This window comes from Eutrigla gurnardus (genome assembly GCF_963514095.1).
Source record: "Eutrigla gurnardus genome assembly, chromosome: 8".
NCBI lineage: Eukaryota > Metazoa > Chordata > Actinopteri > Perciformes > Triglidae > Eutrigla > Eutrigla gurnardus.
In genome coordinates this window covers 11,271,466-11,289,071 of record NC_139922.1, presented here as the reverse complement: position 1 = coordinate 11,289,071, position 17,606 = coordinate 11,271,466, and the positions used below count along the sequence as shown (strand labels likewise).

At 40.4% G+C, this 17,606-nt stretch overlaps 2 protein-coding genes across 3 annotated transcripts; one reads left to right on the top strand and one right to left on the bottom strand.

Moving 5' to 3' along the window:
* The first annotated feature begins 308 nt into the window (after positions 1 to 308).
* LOC311017515 (hemicentin-1) lies at positions 309 to 13,492 on the top strand. 2 transcript variants are annotated; one of them, XM_084015904.1, is made up of 21 exons: positions 314 to 432; positions 548 to 583; positions 1,562 to 1,849; positions 1,944 to 2,213; positions 2,341 to 2,628; positions 3,627 to 3,890; positions 4,535 to 4,825; positions 4,974 to 5,246; positions 5,438 to 5,707; positions 5,889 to 6,179; positions 6,333 to 6,605; positions 6,797 to 7,066; positions 7,228 to 7,518; positions 10,305 to 10,577; positions 10,660 to 10,774; positions 10,872 to 11,029; positions 11,117 to 11,218; positions 11,605 to 11,673; positions 11,850 to 11,909; positions 12,052 to 12,120; positions 12,235 to 13,492. In XM_084015904.1, the coding sequence occupies exons 1-21, from the start codon at positions 402 to 404 to the stop codon at positions 12,297 to 12,299; spliced, it is 4,047 nt and encodes a 1,348-aa protein (XP_083872030.1). In that variant the 5' UTR covers positions 314 to 401; the 3' UTR covers positions 12,300 to 13,492. The 2 variants fall into 2 exon arrangements, with proteins under 2 accessions (XP_083872031.1, XP_083872030.1); XM_084015905.1 differs by lacking the exons at positions 4,535 to 4,825; positions 4,974 to 5,246; positions 5,438 to 5,707 and having other exon boundaries at positions 309 to 432.
* On the bottom strand, positions 12,497 to 15,775 carry apobec2b (apolipoprotein B mRNA editing enzyme, catalytic polypeptide-like 2b). Its single transcript, XM_084015907.1, has 4 exons — positions 15,437 to 15,775; positions 14,450 to 14,630; positions 13,729 to 14,080; positions 12,497 to 13,641 (listed from the first exon to the last, which is right to left on the bottom strand). Exons 1-3 carry the CDS (start codon positions 15,724 to 15,726, stop codon positions 13,739 to 13,741), a joined length of 813 nt encoding a protein of 270 aa, XP_083872033.1. The 5' UTR covers positions 15,727 to 15,775; the 3' UTR covers positions 12,497 to 13,641; positions 13,729 to 13,738.
* Positions 15,776 to 17,606: the final 1,831 nt, after the last annotated feature.

Here is a 17,606-nt window from a genome sequence, read left to right as displayed (position 1 = left end):
ACACCTTTGCGTTCAACCTCCCTCTTTGACACCCTAGTACACAATAAACACAACATCCTTTCGGCTATTCAACACAAAAGCAAGTCACGTCAGCACATTGACACTTCTGCATGTCGTTTAAATTCTGTAAAGCGTCACATTGAAACAGAAATCCACATTTCAAATTCACATTGAGAACACAAACATCTGAGTGTGGTTGACCAACATATTTCCTGTTGCTTCAATCAAAAAGAAAAGCAGATGTACGAGGAAGGAAAGCTGCCGTCCTGTGGTGAGTTTAGAAATGAAGACGTCGTGCACGCCCATCGAGTGTGAAGTTTATTTCCTTTACTGGAGCTCACTTCACAGCAGATACATGACTCATATCAGCAGAACAGAATACATGTGCAGGTCAATGGAAAATGTGGCTTCTTAAGGTCTTCACTGTCATATGTAAGTATTTTTAAGGCAGTTGCATTTATCTTCTGTGATGTGTCTCACAAAGAATGTTTTAATGTATCCTGAAATGCGATTCACTCTGAACATTCGTCATAATTTGTTTTGACAGATTTCACTGCCTGTGCAGCTTCGGATCCTCAAGATGGTAAGAAACATGTTTGACACACTGATCAAAAAACTACAACGTGTTTATGCATAATTTTGCCCCCTTTTTAATCATTAAAAACATCTCACATTTTCTTGTTGACCAAAAACATATAAGTAATTAAATAATGATAATATTCGTAATATTCAATTTAGTTTATTCAGTTGTGATTGTGAACTAAATTACCTGTTAAAGTAAAATGAAATATTTTGATTGCCTGTATTGAAGCATACAAAAACATTTAGGAAGTAAAACATGAGAAAAGTTAACATGAGGAACATGAAGTACTTTGTTGTCAAGAGTCTGGCACTTCCTAATATTAGACACCTCATATTGCATGTTTCACTATTCTCTACTTCCAGCTTTATGTTTTCACATGGTTATGTTTGCGAAACTCTATCGTCCAGCTAACGCCCTGTTCTTGTGCCATCCAGTAGTACTTATGAGAATATATCAGAGGTTTTCAATTCCTGAAATTTCTGAGACAGCAGGTGTTCTTGTTATTTTTGCCACACGCTTGTGTAGTATAACGATGTATATTTCAATCCATATGTCAGCTCTATTGGAATTATATTACAATTAACATAAGTGGGTGTTTACTTGTAATTCATAATGAAAGCCTATATAATAAAATTGTTGTAGTTCTCGCACTTATTTGACTTTTTCCGTCCGCCGTGGTTTATAACTTAATGACTGATTAAAATTTGCTAAATGAAACTGAACTGTCGAACTGCTGAAATTATACATTATATTACTCAAATATCTATTTCATTTCTATTTGTAAGCATATGTTCTTTAATCATTTTCACAGCTGTCTGTAATGTTAGGTATTTTAAGTAGCCAGTTTCTGTATTTAAATTTTGGAGCCTCACATGGTTCATTGTTATACGTATTTAAGAGCTAAATGCTCCTGGATCCAATAGACCTAGATGTGTCTTTTTTAATGTATATCAATAATATGTTTTGATACACTTCCAGATCCTCCTGTTCCAGTTCTGGAGCGACTGTCATCCTGGCGGGATGTGTTCCCTCTAGAGAAAGTGGAGTGGATCTGTAATGTCACTGGCAGCTCTGACTGGAACTTCACCTGGTACAAAAATTCACAACAACTACAAGATCCAGATCCAGATGTGTCTTTGTCTGCAGAGGGATCAGTGCTTACAATCACTGCAGGACAAACACATGCTGGAAGTTACTCCTGTAGATGTCATCACAAAACAAAGAATGTCACCACTCTTAGTAATTCAGTCGAACTCAAAGTTTATGGTAAGTTTTGTTCTCATTAATCACCCCCTTTTGTGCTGAATGTTAATACAACGTAATTAAAATGGCGGCCTTTTTCTTTCTCCTGTCTGATTAGCAAGCGAGCCCAAACCCACTCTGAAGGCAAGCCCCATCCATGACCCCATGTTCCCCGGCGAGTCTGTCACCTTCACATGCGACGTCGCTGTGTCCTCTGGATGGAAATATCTGTGGTATAAGGGAACAAATGAAATCCAAGAATCTAAAAATACTTATACCATAGCGTCTATAGATCATGCTCACAGTGGACAGTACCACTGCAAAGCCAGGAGAGGCAGAAACCCTTTCTACACAGAGGACAGTGACCCAGCAATCCTGCAGGTCTCTGGTAAGTTCACATACATGAGCCTTTATGCACACATTGAGTTATTTTTATCTGTGAAACTGGTCTTAAATGATGCGCTGATCATTTCCGTCGTTCTTGTCTCCTCTCCTTTTGCGGTGCATATTTTCAGACCCACCTCAACCACTGCTGAAGCTACTGAGTCCCTGGCCCGATGTGTTTGAAAATGAGACGGTGGAGTTTAGCTGCGAGGTCCCCAGCGCTGATTGGACTTTCACCTGGTACCGAGATGACCGAGAATTGACGCCCCAGGACGACCTGAACCTGGAAATCATGGACTCATCTCTCAACATCACCATGGTCACTATAACTGATCAAGGTGGCTACGCCTGCAAAGCTCACCTGGAATCCAGGAGAGTGAGCTCTGGGTTCAGCAACACAACCAGTGTCACAGTGTATGGTGAGTTTTCACGCCTCTGCAGTTACATATATGTTTACATTATTTCAGCTGTCTTAAAGAAATGGTTTTGAGAAATAAGATTGTTTGCAGATTGTGTGAGGGTACCACCAACAATAGGTTAGCTTAGCTTAGCACAAAAAATTGCAAACAAGGAAGTGGCTATCCTTGCTCTGCCCCAAATGTGACAAAACCTACATCTAAAGCTCTGTAATTAATAATTTATATCTCATTTGTTTAATCCAGGCAAAACTACATACAAATTACACATTGTGGTTTTATGGGAGTTATATGCAGGACTATTTCTTAGTTTCACCATGGGGTTACCAGGCTACCAGGTGGACTTTGCTACATTTGGACAGAAGGGTGCCACTGCCTTGTATTGATTCAAGTCAAAATTAAATGGTATGTTGACAGAATCCACCTTCCAGACAGTGACATATTTCTGAGTGAAACCAGATAGAAAGGCGGGACATTGGGAGGAGTTTGATTTGATCGTTCAAAAGATGAGCACCTAACCTACTCGAGCTCTCTGCAGTGCCGTAGTTGCACACGTCATATTTTGGTTTCCAGGAAAAATGAAACTTTGTATTTAGATTTTTTTTAAACCAAAGGAATTGACTTCTTTGTATTTTTTTCAGCAGAGTAGTTAAATAGGCTTACAATATGACTGGGGATGCGATCTAAAAGAGTTAAAGCTAAGCTAACTGGCTGCTGATGGCAGCTTCATATTCACTCTACACACACATGGGAGTGAAATCAATATCCTGACCGCTCACCAACAAAGTAAATCAGCATACATTTCTCAGAATGTCACAAACAATTATTAACTTTTTTAATGTTCATAGTCAACATACAATATATTCAATAATAATATATATTCTTAATATTCAACGTCATTAGCATACAACTGAATGTTGGTGATCAAATGTTGATGTGCTTTTCAGGTTTGGTGGTGCAGCGTAGCAGTAATGTGATGTGATACTGATATTCTGTTTTAGAAAACACACCAAAAGCCACGGTGAGCAAGGTTCCTGGTTTTAACCCCATGTACGTTGGTGAAACAGTGGACTTCACTTGCAAAGTTGATCTTTCCTCGGGCTGGGAGTATCAGTGGGACAGAGATGGAAATGAGCTCCATGCCACAAGCCCAAACAACAGCATTCACCTCACTCTTTCCGATCGAGGGAAATACAGATGCGGGGCCGGCAGAGGTGAAACAACATCAACCGAATTCAGCAAGGAAATACAACAAGATGTTCTAGGTAAAAACAAGCAAAGTGATTTTATTTAAAGAATTGGGTTGAATACATTGCGTGCGTTTGTTTGTTTAAATGTGTAAAATGTGGTCACTAAAGGATTGAATGACTCCAGGCTGCTTTCAAATTCAGCGAAATAGCACTTTGAGAGCGTTTAGCTTCCGGTACTTTATGCACTTTCTGCTGAAACAGGATGTTGTGGTGGAGCATGATGCAGGGAGGGATGGCTCAGAAGGGTGTAGATGTACATACAATACAGTAGCAGTGGAAAATGTGGAGAAGTTATGATTTGTGTAAGAGGAAGATTGTGGTTTAACAAAGTGAAAAATGTCAGTTAGTCCTTTTAACAGTTCCCTGTTTTAAATTTAAGGGATTTTTTTTTTTATCTACATGGCCTGTTACTTGTTTTTGCCATTCAGGTCAACTGTTCAGGCATTTGTCATAACACAAATTCAATTAGAAAAAAATAGAAGTAAAACTTTACTTTTTCCTGTTTTATGATCGTTTTAGTTTTGTTGTGCATTATATAAACAAGATGTGTTTAAGCTTTAAGCTTGGACCTTCTAATGCTTTATACTGTATCATGAACTCAAAGATAATCAAGTTATCTCCAAGGATATGGAAAGTGGCTGATGTGTTCCTCTCTCCAGAGATTCCTGTTCCGTCTTTGAAGCTTATCACACGCTGGTCTGATGTGTTCCCCGGTGAGAGTGTGAAGATGAGTTGTGGGATGGACGGCATCTCTGACTGGACACATACATGGGACCGAGACGGACAGGAGGTCCGAGCTGATAGTGTTGTGTCTTTTGACTCGAATGGAGCGACTCTTTCCATCAGCTCTGCTTCAGCTGCACATAAAGGGCAATATTCCTGCAAGGGACACCTGAACGACAGGTCTGTCAGCAGCATCTCCAGTCCTGGTCTTGCTCTCAAAGTATATGGTGAGTTTTCTCTTCTTAATTCACTTAATCATTTATTTTGGGGGGGATTTACTACATTGTTTTCTTCATTTTAGGTCAAATATTTTGGGGATTATCACAGGGGTATAGATATATTATGCAACGCAATGCCATGGTGTGTTTTCCTCAGATGAAAAACCCAGAGTCACACTGATGCAAGATCCAGAATACGAGGTGATGTTCTCTGGAGAGCCCGTCTCCTTTAACTGCCACATTAATGCTTCTGATGGATGGGAGTTCCTGTGGTACAAAGATAACAGTCCACTACCCGTGTCAGGGAGCGAGCATCCCATCAGCTCTGTCGGGACTACAGATAGTGGTTCATATACCTGCCAAGCAAGAAGAGGCAGTGATCAAGTCTTCTCCACTGACGTCAGTCAGGCTGTACGCCTCCAAGTCCAAGGTACGTCTGCATCAACATCCAATAAACATGTCTTCGGTGTATGCTATGTTTGAAGGGTTTTCCAGTTGTGTTTCTGCATCTGTTCTGGTCTCTCTTCTCTGGTCACTAGGGATCCTGTTAGTTGGCCGGTCCGATGTTTTGTCAACAGTTTAAATATAACGAGTATGACATTTCATTCTTTCTGTATTCAGGAAACAAGCCTAAGCCCTCGATGACTCAACGGCCAGATGTTAAAAATGTGTACATCGGAGAGTCAGTGTCCTTCGGATGTGACGTTGAACTCTCGTCCGGTTGGGGGTATCGCTGGTTCAAAGATGAAACACAACTCCCGATCAACAGCAGTGGACTCAACATCCCTGATGCCCATTTTTCAGACAGTGGGACTTATAAGTGCATGGCCATAAGGGACAAAACAATGTATGATACAAAGCCCAGTGATGAACGCATCTTACACGTATCTGGTGAGCCAAAGAAAAGGATGAATTGTAAATATTCATTTCTGTTGATGTTTATCAGAGGAGTGATGCTGCTTTCATCTGTATTCATGAATGCTATGCTATCGAAAGTTATGGTATTAAATCAAATGGAAAGACAACATATCTACGGTTATTAGAAAAGTGGCTGATGTGTTTCTCTCTCCAGAGATTCCCGTTCCGTCTTTGAAGCTTATCACACACTGGTCTGATGTGTTCCCCGGTGAGAGTGTGAAGATGAGTTGTGGGATGGACGGCATCTCTGACTGGACACATACATGGGACCGAGACGGACAGGAGGTCCGAGCTGATAGTGTTGTGTCTTTTGACTCGAATGGAGCGACTCTTTCCATCAGCTCTGCTTCAGCTGCACATAAAGGGCAATATTCCTGCAAGGGACACCTGAACGACAGGTCTGTCAGCAGTATCTCCAGTCCTGGTCTTGCTCTCAAAGTATATGGTGAGTTTTCTCTTCTTAATTCACTTAATCATTTATTTTGGGGGGGATTTACTACATTGTTTTCTTCATTTTAGGTCAAATATTTTGGGGATTATCGCAGGGGTATAGATATATTTTGCAATGCAATGCCATGGTGTGTTTTCTTAACCTCAGATGAAAAACCCAGAGTCACACTGATGCAAGATCCAGAATACGAGGTGATGTTCTCTGGAGAGCCCGTCTCCTTTAACTGCCACATTAATGCTTCTGATGGATGGGAGTTCCTGTGGTACAAAGATAACAGTCCACTACCCGTGTCAGGGAGCGAGCATCCCATCAGCTCTGTCGGGACTACAGATAGTGGTTCATATACCTGCCAAGCAAGAAGAGGCAGTGATCAAGTCTTCTCCACTGACGTCAGTAAGGCTGTACGCCTCCAAGTCCAAGGTACGTCTGCATCAACATCCAATAAACATGTCTTCGGTGTATTCTATGTTTGAAGGGTTTTCCAGTTGTGTTTCTGCATCTGTTCTGGTCTCTCTTCTCTGGTCACTAGGGATCCTGTTAGTTGGCCGGTCCGATGTTTTGTCAACAGTTTAAATATAACGAGTATGACATTTCATTCTTTCTGTATTCAGGAAACAAGCCTAAGCCCTCGATGACTCAACGGCCAGATGTTAAAAATGTGTACATCGGAGAGTCAGTGTCCTTCGGATGTGACGTTGAACTCTCGTCCGGTTGGGGGTATCGCTGGTTCAAAGATGAAACACAACTCCCGATCAACAGCAGTGGACTCAACATCCCTGATGCCCGTTTATCAGACAGTGGGACTTATAAGTGCATGGCCATAAGGGACAAAACAATGTATGATACAAAGCCCAGTGATGAACGCATCTTACATGTATCTGGTGAGCCAAAGAAAATGATGAATTGTAAATATTCATTTGTGTTGATGTGTATCAGATCTGTATTCATGAATGCTATGCTATCGAAAGTTATGGTGAAAACCAGATGGAAAGATAACATATCCTCGGTTATTAGAAAAGGGATCATGTGTTTCTCTCTCCAGAGATTCCCGTTCCGTCTTTGAAGCGTATCACACTCTGGTCTGATGTGTTCCCCGGTGAGAGTGTGAAGATGAGTTGTGGGATGGACGGCATCTCTGACTGGACACATACATGGGACCGAGACGGACAGGAGGTCCGAGCTGATAGTGTTGTGTCTTTTGACTCGAATGGAGCAACTCTTTCCATCAGCTCCGCTTCAGCTGCACATAAAGGGCAATATTCCTGCAAGGGACACCTGAACGACAGGTCTGTCAGCAGTATCTCCAGTCCTGGGCCTGCTCTCAAAGTATATGGTAAGTTTTCTCCAATGCCATGGTGAGATGTATATATTTGAAGGTTGTCTCCGTTGACATTCAATAAACATTCATTCATATTATGCTATTTGGAAAAGCAAGTATTTTTCAACATACTACACTAAGACTTTATTCAACATGCTATACTGACTTTTTATGACATTCTATACTCCATTCTCCATTCCATAGTAGATTTTTCATGACTTTTATTCCACATGTTATTCTATGACTTTTTCTCACTTTTTTAACATGCTTTAATAACAACTTTATTACTTTTTTTGACATGCTACACTAAAAAAGTAATATAAAAAAGAAATAAAGTCACAAAAGAGACAGTATATCATGTAAAAAAAGTCAAAAAAATTATAAAAAAGTCATAGTATAGAAAAAGTATTTCATGGCATTTTTCGACATGCTATATAGCCTACAATGACTTTTTTCGGGGGAAAAGTACTAAAAAAGTATATTATGTCTATAAAAGTACAAAACAAGTAAGAGTATGGTACAGTTACACATTTTTTCAACATGCTATACTATGACATTTTTAGGACTTTTTCAACATACTGCACTATGACTTTTTTCAACATGCTTTACTGTCTATTTTTGCCTTTTTTCAACATGCTATATTATGACTTCATCCACATGTTTTACTAAATCTATTTACTTACTTTTTAAATTTAATATGCCTTTTAATAACTTTTTTCTACATTATGACCTTATTTGACCTGCTATACTATGACCTTATTTGACATGCTATGACCTTATTTGACATGCTATATACTATGTCTGTTTCATGACTTTTTTCGACATGATATAATATCATTATTTTTACATGAAATAGTATCACTTTTGTGGATATGTCATTTTATGACATTTTCAACATGCTATACTAAGACTTTTTACACACAATTACTTTTTTCGACATGCTATACTTTAAAACATTTTTTAAGTTTAAGTTTTTGCTATACTGTTTTATGACATTTTTGACATGCTTTAATATGTCTTTTTTTACTCTTTTTTTCTATTATTGTTTTGCCTGCTATACTATGACTTTTTTTTATCATGACTTCTTTCGACATGCTAAACTTTGACTTTTTTATTTTTTATTTCGATGTTACACTATGAATTTTTCATGATTTTTTCGACATTCTATATTATGACATTGCAGTGCTTTAGTAGGGAGCATAATTGGAATATGGATATTTGTCGTAATAAATAATTAATAATTATAAAACAATTTAATTGGTATTAAATAATTATTGTGGCACCACCCTTTTAGAACGAGAAAAATAGCCAATTCACAATTTAACTTAGTCACATTTTATATACTATCTATCAATTTGTAACTTTTATGAGTAATAAATTAATAATTGTTCATAAAGTTACCCTTAACAGCTAGTACATCTGAAGGAATTGTATTTATTTGCAGAGCAGTTGTTGATAACATTCATTCTTATTATTTGTATTGTATGTATGTATATAAACACGGCAGCATGTTAAAAAAAGGGTTTATTAACAATAAAAAATAAAACATACACTCAATCTAAATAAACTAGCTGACTAATACATACCAGTGTGTGTACGTGCGTGTATTTAATGTAGCCTAACTTATGTAGTGCCATTAGCAAAGGTTGGTTAGTGTGCATACAAACTGTGTTTCTAGATCACTAACAACTGAGTCAAGTTTACAAAATCTTAACGAAACAACACACTGAACAGAGAATCACATTGTAACGTTAACGTCAGCACATTAAGTCCAGTGCTTATGACCATTTATCTCTCTGCTAAGTTTTAGCAGTCCTTTAAGAAAAGGTTGATCCTTGTTTGGTCTTTGTGGAGAAAAAGCTGTTGGTGTCCTCAGCTGATCCTGTTAGCGTGGAAAGGAGGATTTCTAGTGAGCCCTTGTCTCTGCTAGAACTATAGTCTTGTCTTGGTAGGAGAAGACTTCTGTGGGGAGACCAGGATGAGTTGAGCCTTCGCTGCAATTGTCTTGCCTTGGTTGCTTGCGAGTTGCCTCCAGACCGGGAGGATTTCCTTAGAGAGGAAAGACATGCTATACTATGACTTTTTTTGACATGCTATACTATGCTTTTTGAAGACATGCTTTAAATGCCTTTTTTAACATGCTATAATGACTTTTTTTTATATATTTAATATAATTATGTTCTTTTCTACATACTATTCTATGAATGTTTTCATTACTTTTTTCGACATACTATTACTTTATTCATGAATATTTGACATACTACACAGTTACTTTTTCCGTTACATTTTTTCACAAATAGTAAAAGTGATGCAAACGGTTAAACTCTGTAAGGTCGAAACAAGTTCTTAAAATTTATGAAAGGGGGTATTTAAAAAAAGATGTACTTGATTCTTGCTAATACCCTGTTTATTAGAGGTTAGCCGTTTCCCCCTGCTTACAATCTCTGTGCTAAGCTAAGCTAACCCTGTCATGGGATCAGCTTCATATTTTCATATCTTCTCATCTAACTCCCAAGATGTCTCATAATTTCTTTAAGTAAACTGAAAAAGCCAAAGAGTTTCTTCTTTGGGAGGCATTTTTCATTCTATTCTGTTCTATTTAATTACCTTTTGCAAGGTGTACAACATATGACCTCCTCCATCCCAGGATAGTAACATGTATTATTTCCTTTCTGGTAAGGAAGATTCACCATATCACAATAACCATAGCCATCGAGTTAAAGGCCAGCTGCTACTCTGTGCTGTGTGATACACATTAAAATGCTGTCATACTCAATAGCAATGACATTATTTCCCCACAGACACAAAACCCAGAGTGACGCTGATACAGGATCCCAATCACAGTGTGATGTATACTGAAAATTCAGTCTGCTTTAGCTGTCACATCAATGTCTCTTCTGGGTGGGAGTACCTGTGGCTAAAAGACGGCAGTCTGCTTGACGTATACGGAGACAATCACACCATCAAATCTGTTGTGAGAACAAACACGGGATCGTATCAGTGCCAAGTTAAAAGAGGAAGCGACTCAATCCTCAGCTCAGAGCAGAGCCAGGCTGTCAGACTCCAAATTGAGGGTATGTTTTTGTTGACTTCGCTCTTAACATTTTTCTGTGCTTATTGAATGTGTTGATCACAGTTTTCATGGGGTTTCTATAGAGCGCCCACAGGCTGATATAATCCTGTTAACTGGCTGGTCCGAGGTATTCTCCACTGACAGCTTGGTGCTCAGATGTGGGGTGCAAGAAAGTCAGGACATGTGGAACTACACATGGTAATAGACATTAAAAAAAAGTTAAGCCGTTAATACTATCGAGCAACATTTTTTAAAATGCATTCATATTTGTATTTGGATTCTTACCTTCTCGCAGGTTCAGAGAGGGGCAGCCCATCGAACATCTGCCCTCTGAAAAATATATAGTCACACCCCAGAATAACCCCGAGCAGGGTCTGTACACCTGCCGGGGCATTCGAAACGGCAGACCATCTTATTCAAGAAGCAGTGCTTCTTTCAAGACCAAGAACCTTCGTGAGTATAACTGAGGGCGGCGAGAGGTTTTTACCCTGCAAATACTCTGTCTCACTCTCATTCTGTTATTTTATTTTTCATTTGCAGTCTTGAAGAGGAGGGTGCTCCTTTCCATCTCTGGCTTTATCTTCTTTGGCCTCATCTTTGTCTTCCTCGGATGCATCATCCTCAGAGTCATTCGCAAACCAGGTTTCCTTTTGAGTTTTTTGGGGACTTTTGGGAGAGTGGATTTGAAGAATGTGCATTATTAAATCAGCCATAATCAATATTATTATAGTATCAATGGCAATTTTAATACGATGTGACAATCTGGTTGCTTTATGGCATTAAGAGTGAGTTCCAGCTCATTGTCTGTTCGGCCCTCAACTTTGCTGTTTTCGCAGCAGTAAGCTGTTTTCAGCACAGAATAAAGCTCTAAAAACCTACAGTACTCTACCTGAGAGAGACCGACACCTACCTGTTAAATGAGAGTTAGTGGAAACCAAATAGTCTATCAAAGACTAAAATCTCAAAAACAAAACCGGTGAAAAACAATGAGGTGACCTCTTTTCTTTTCTTTTTTTTTTACAACATAGCTGATATGGAAGACAAGCCAGAAGAGGCGGAGCTGTTTCTCACCATGGCTCAGCTAAGGGACCGTGATGGTACGTTGGCACAAGGTCTCGTGGCTTGTGGTTTCCGCATATGCTGCAGATACAGCCCACAGCGATTCATTCCTGAGCTGCTTTAGAAATGACAATTGTGAAACTGGCATTTGTAAAGCTAGATCCTGACTTTCATAGTTTGCGCTTGTATTGAAGTTGCTTCCTCCCTCCTACAGATGCACCCTGTCCACTGGTTCAGTACATCACCGATGCAGAACTGAATGCTTCACCTAAAGGTAAAGAACCCACAGATGAGCAAAGCAGATTACACAAAATGTATTATTATGCAAGTGTGTTTTTAAAGTTCCCTTGGTTCAGCCCCTTACTGACATATTTGCCTGGTTCCTCTTTTTTTTTTTTACACAATCCAACTTGCAGAAATGGATGAGAATGGCATGATTTGCAGTGAAACAACACCGTTATCAATCACTACAGAGGAGGACCAAGGTAGTAAAGTTAAAATGCACTTTTCCAATTCAACATTTTCTCTGTAATGAAAGGCGCTGTGCTGAGACATTTTATAATCCATCTTTTCACATCTCACCCTTCGTGTCTTTCTAGTTGTGACAACCGAGAGCCAAGATGCAACAGGAACCAACGGTGGTCTGGTTTCCTTTAAACAATGAGTCACTGTGGCTTTGTTTGCATTAGTTTAGCAGATACGTATTAATAAGTAGACTTGCTGCCGCTGTGAGGCTTTAATGGACATTTGGATGAATTAAAACTGGAGAGAGACTCTTGCTATTGTGTGATGCGTCAGACTCAAGGTTCTCGTCTGTGATGCTGGATAAAAGTGAAGTTAATTCATCAAGATTCATCCTCCAAATTTGTACCACTTTTAATAGGAATTCAAATAGTTGAAGAGATATTGGCTGACACATGCCATATAAATATGTACAGATTTGTTCTGCACTGAACATCACTTAGTAGCACAATACTGTTATTGTATTGCTGAACTGTTAAAGGGGCAGTTAAAATATGATATTATTTATGTGATAAGCAACAATCATATACATTGTTAGCTTCTTTTCTTGTACGCAATTATTATATGCACTGTACATATGACTTCATCTTTAGGAAAACAATTTCAAACCTCCTTTTCTTAGTTTTTCATTTCCAAGAGCAAATACCAGAGGCCAGATGTATAAACAATGTGCATGCACAATAAACATGTGGACGTCTTTTCCCACACAGAGGTTCAATTTCAAGGATTGTGTTATTATTTTGCAGTCTACACAGCATTCTGTAAAAGTTTAATCGGAAGTGGATTTTATTCCATTTAAAAATTTGGGATTTGATCCTGAATTATGAAGTGCACTTCTGTAAAATCTGTTTCAATATTAGTGCTATTTAATTCATCATTAATAATGATTAATGAGATATTACTGAAATAGAAATGGCCACAGTCGTGCGGTACAGTCCCACATAATGACAGCTTTAGTGGTGCTGTTGGAGAACCTCGCCGATGCAACGCAATCGGTGTAATTGCTGGGTTTTTGCCATTCTTCTCACTTTCTAATATCCAACAATCTAATATCAAGTGGTGGAGCAGGCGCAAGTGTCACTATGCAATATCTGTTAATGGGATATGAGGTTAACGCATGCATTTACACATCTGACAAAAAGAGTATGTATGTTTCTCTCCGTGTGAACACACTGTTTTAGTGGTGAATTGAATGTAAATGTTAGTCTTCTCCAAAGCGTATTTAATATGAAAAGATTCAACAATGAACGTTATTGCTTTTTCTGTTTAAAAGATTATATTTATCTGCAGCAGGTGATGCTACTATGATTCAAACAATGTGTCTACCTATGATATTATCAAAATAAAAAATGCAATGTTGCCATGATTGTTCATTCGAGCTAATACTGATCTGCACCATCAGGTGTGAACACACATTCGACCAGTGGGTATTTGACAAAAAGGCTGGTTTGTGGTTCAATCAGTGGGGAAATCTTGATGTGCACCTATAACAAAAGTCAGAGAGAGATGGTCGTTACCCTGACAAACCTTCAAATCCAAAGAAGACCTTATACAACGTACAGAATACTTACTCGCTCACATCTACTTGAGGATTTCAGCCAGTTTCTCCACATAGTAGTTGTAGTTCTCCTGGCAGTCCTCCCAGGGTGCAAAGCTCTCCTCATCCTTCTCCACGTATGTTTCCCAAACGTGCACGAAGTCAGACGGCTTCATCATCCGCAGTTTGCAGCCGGCGCTCGCCAGAACCCGCAGGGCTTCCACTATCTCCGGCTCCTCCCACTCAAAGAGACGGGAGCAGAACACGCAGAGACGAACATTCTTGCGCTGCTGGAGGATTTTGGCCAACTTGGTTGCACAGGCCACACAGGGACTGGTTGATATGTACCATGTGACTTCATACTCTTGGGAAGGGTTAGGGAGCACCTGGAAAGGAAAGCGTGGGGAGTAATGGAGGCAAAAAGGGGGGAAAAAAACTCATAATAATACACTGTTGCCCATAAAGTTGGAATATTTTGTTTTCAGACACAATCCTCTGTTTATTACTATTTAAATGCATCAGTAATCACTTTTGACCGATGCAATTATTACATCATGTGTCCTAATTACCCAGGTGAAAAATTAATTAATGCATAGCATTTGTTTGGCGCTATAAAAGACAAGACATTTGCACATTATTCCAACTTTATGGGCCACCCAGTAATAATCACACAGAAAATGCTCAGCAACTAATGGAAATGTAGAGTGTGTTACGTGACACTGCAGTAAGAAGGGTTGAGTGTGAGCGTTCATTACCTGTTGAAAGAAGGCCTCTTCTGCGTGAGCTAGGGCATGTTCATCCTCCATATAACCTTTCAGAGGCTCTGTGGTGCCTCCTGGTGTATCCACCCTGAAACACAGCAGGGTCTTGTTCCTGCCGGAGGAGTACTCCACGTTCCTGAACTGAAACTTGAAGTAGAACGGGCTCATCTGTTCCCTGGAAAAGATTGAAAGGGAGGGTTTCCCATAACTGTGTTGTGACGCTTCATAAAACACGGCGCCACCTGTCATCATTGGGGACTTTCTTTGGTGCATGAAGGTTAAATTAGCGAGAGAGAGAGACTAAACACACACATTCAGCAAGGTATCCGTCACATTTAATAGTGGTGCATGACAGTGGGAGTGACATTCACATCCTCCACTAACCCGGGGATGTTGAGAGAGAGTGATGATAGTGAGCCTTCGAAATAGACACAGCGAACAGAATATAGATGAGGCTGCCACTGAGTAAAGTGATGTTTCTATATATAAATACAGTTTGGCTTTCACATCATCCTATGATCCGTAGACGTGCCAGGCCCTTCATGACTCAGCTGTACAAATAAACATACCGGTCGTGTCTTACGTTATTAATCCATTGTTGTATTGCACATGAACAGCCAGATGGATTGACAGATTGGAAGTAGATCTCTTATATCAAACGGCTAATACTCAAAGGACAGAGGCTGGGGAACAGATGCTAGGTGGAATGATATCGCAGGGGCCTGCATCTGTGTCGGCTGCGTGACTCATCCCTATTCTTACCGCTGGGTTAGTATTAGTAGGAATGGCAGGTGCGAGTCATTTGTATCCTTCCTCCCTGAAATCAACTCCAACATGAATTGGGAACACTATGCCTTACAGAAAGACACGGAAAAACTACTTCATAAACAAAAGAAAACACAAAATAATCCAAAAAGCGGATGTGTTAAAGAGCAAAACAGGTGTGTAGGTATAGCATGCTGACTGGTGTATTGTACTCACCCAGTGACGATCTCAAAAGGTGGCAGCTCCATGGGCTGAAATTCTCCATTTTCTTCACTGTTTGTTGCTTCTGCTCCTGTTGCGCTTTTGCTTTCCCCATTCGTCTTCTCATCGGCCTCCTTGGGTTTCTCGGGGGTCTTCTCCTGCTTTTTCAAAAGTTTGTCAGGCTTTTTCAAATTCTTCTCCTTCTCCTTCTCCTTCTCCTTCTCCTTCTCCTTCTCGTCATTCGCTTTGTTTTCCACCTTCTTCTCTTTCCTCTTAACACCGGCCCGGCTGTTTCTGTCCGCCATGATTTTGAGTAAGTGAGAGAGTGTTAGATAAAGAGAGGGAGGGAGAGCCAGAGAGAGTGAGTGAAAGAGAGAGAGAGAGAGAGAGAGAGAGAGAGAGAGAGAGAGAGAGAGAGAGAGAGAGAGAGAGAGAGATAGCTCAGGGTAAGAACAGTGATAACCCTAGTGCATTTACAGAAATAGATCCCATTGTGTGCCGTGGCTGGAGTCACAGCATGTGCATGTCTGGCCGGGGCAGGGAAAGGTTAACACGCACCCCCCTCTTTCCAAGCCAGGGCTGTTAAAGGGCCACAGGGCAACACACTAGTGAGTGCCCTTGTGTTGCATGATGAACTACGGGGACAACACTGGACTTACACACTTTAAACAGTTGCCAGATTAAGAGGGAGAACGGCCGTATTCTGTGTAGGAATGTTCAACCTGAGACAAAAGCGAGTGGCAGCTCTTGAATCCAACAGGCTTCAACTGTCAACAGGACAGCAACAGGCAGGTTATTAATAACGAGGCTTGGTTGTGTGTGTGTCTGTGTATACAGGGTAACCAGGGGTCTCTTGATACTGAACACCACCTTTTATTTGTGCCAACGCCAAAGGCCACAAAGCTACAAAGGCCAGTCGGAGGTCAGCGCAGACGGGGGGGAAGGACTGGGAGCAGTGCAGTACAAAAACAATATGCACAAACACACACACACACACACACACCAGTATATTTCTCTGTGCTATGAATAGGAGTGCAAGAGTGGACCAGTGTGCATGTGCCTGTGAACAATCAATCTCTTAAATCACCCCTACATCAATATGGTCCTCTGCTGGGGCCATTGCACAGGGGAGGGGGGAAATTGGTTTTGTAAGTGTGTGTATTTTTGCATCTCTGTGTGTCTGTGCAGACAGAAATGGCTTTCTGCACTGCAGATGTAATAACTTGAGGCGTAAGGGAGACGGTGGGAGGGAGGGGGCAGTTCAATTACAATTTCCTTTCCTCCCTCAGTCTCACTCTCTGCCAAGTAATTCATTTCAGAGGCAATTACCAACAGGACCGCAGCGCAGCCCGCTCCACTAACTCGAATGGATGAGCTGTCATGGGCTGGGGGGGAGGGAGGGGGGGGGAGACACTTCAAGCTGCTCCACATACACTCCCAAAACAACAACACACCCATGGGGACGAGCAAAAGCACTTCTCAAAGCTATGCTGACACGTTGACAAAGCTATCGAGTGACGCATCTAAATCCACCGAGACGCCCGCGGTGATAATCATTAAGATCACGGCAATCTTTGATAATTATGATATATGAGGGAAATCTCATTGTATCTCGCAGAGTAACGCACTTCATCTAAAGTAGTTTTCAATTACAACAAAAATAAAAAACAGGAACACTGGGGTGAAGATGTATTGCAGTCTTAAAAAAACCCTTGTGTTGGTCCTTATCATCAGATCTATTGCAATTCCTCCACAGCCAGTATTCTTCAAATAGATTGATGCCGTTGTTCATTTTATCACAAAAATAAATCATAATTAAATAAATGAAGCAGTTTGTGCTTTCTGATGTGGCATTGAAGAACTAGAGGACAGTAACTACATTTGGTTCCTGCCATTCATTTCTATGTACTTTGGTAATAAGGTATTGTGAGCTTAGCTGTGCTCGAGAAAAGGACCATGTAGGATGTGACTGCTGACTGCCCGCTGACTCAAATTTAACTATAATGGAATTACATGCAATTACCCAGCCTGCCTCCCCACTGGCCCAGCCGAGAGTAACAGAGTCCCTGGATGGAGGCGAACACACACTCACTGCAACGTTTCTCCTTCAAAGTAGCGACCTGCAAAGCGGTTTAGAAATTTTTCCGTTAGGCCAGACAAGGCAAAAGGACTAGTTATCTGGGGC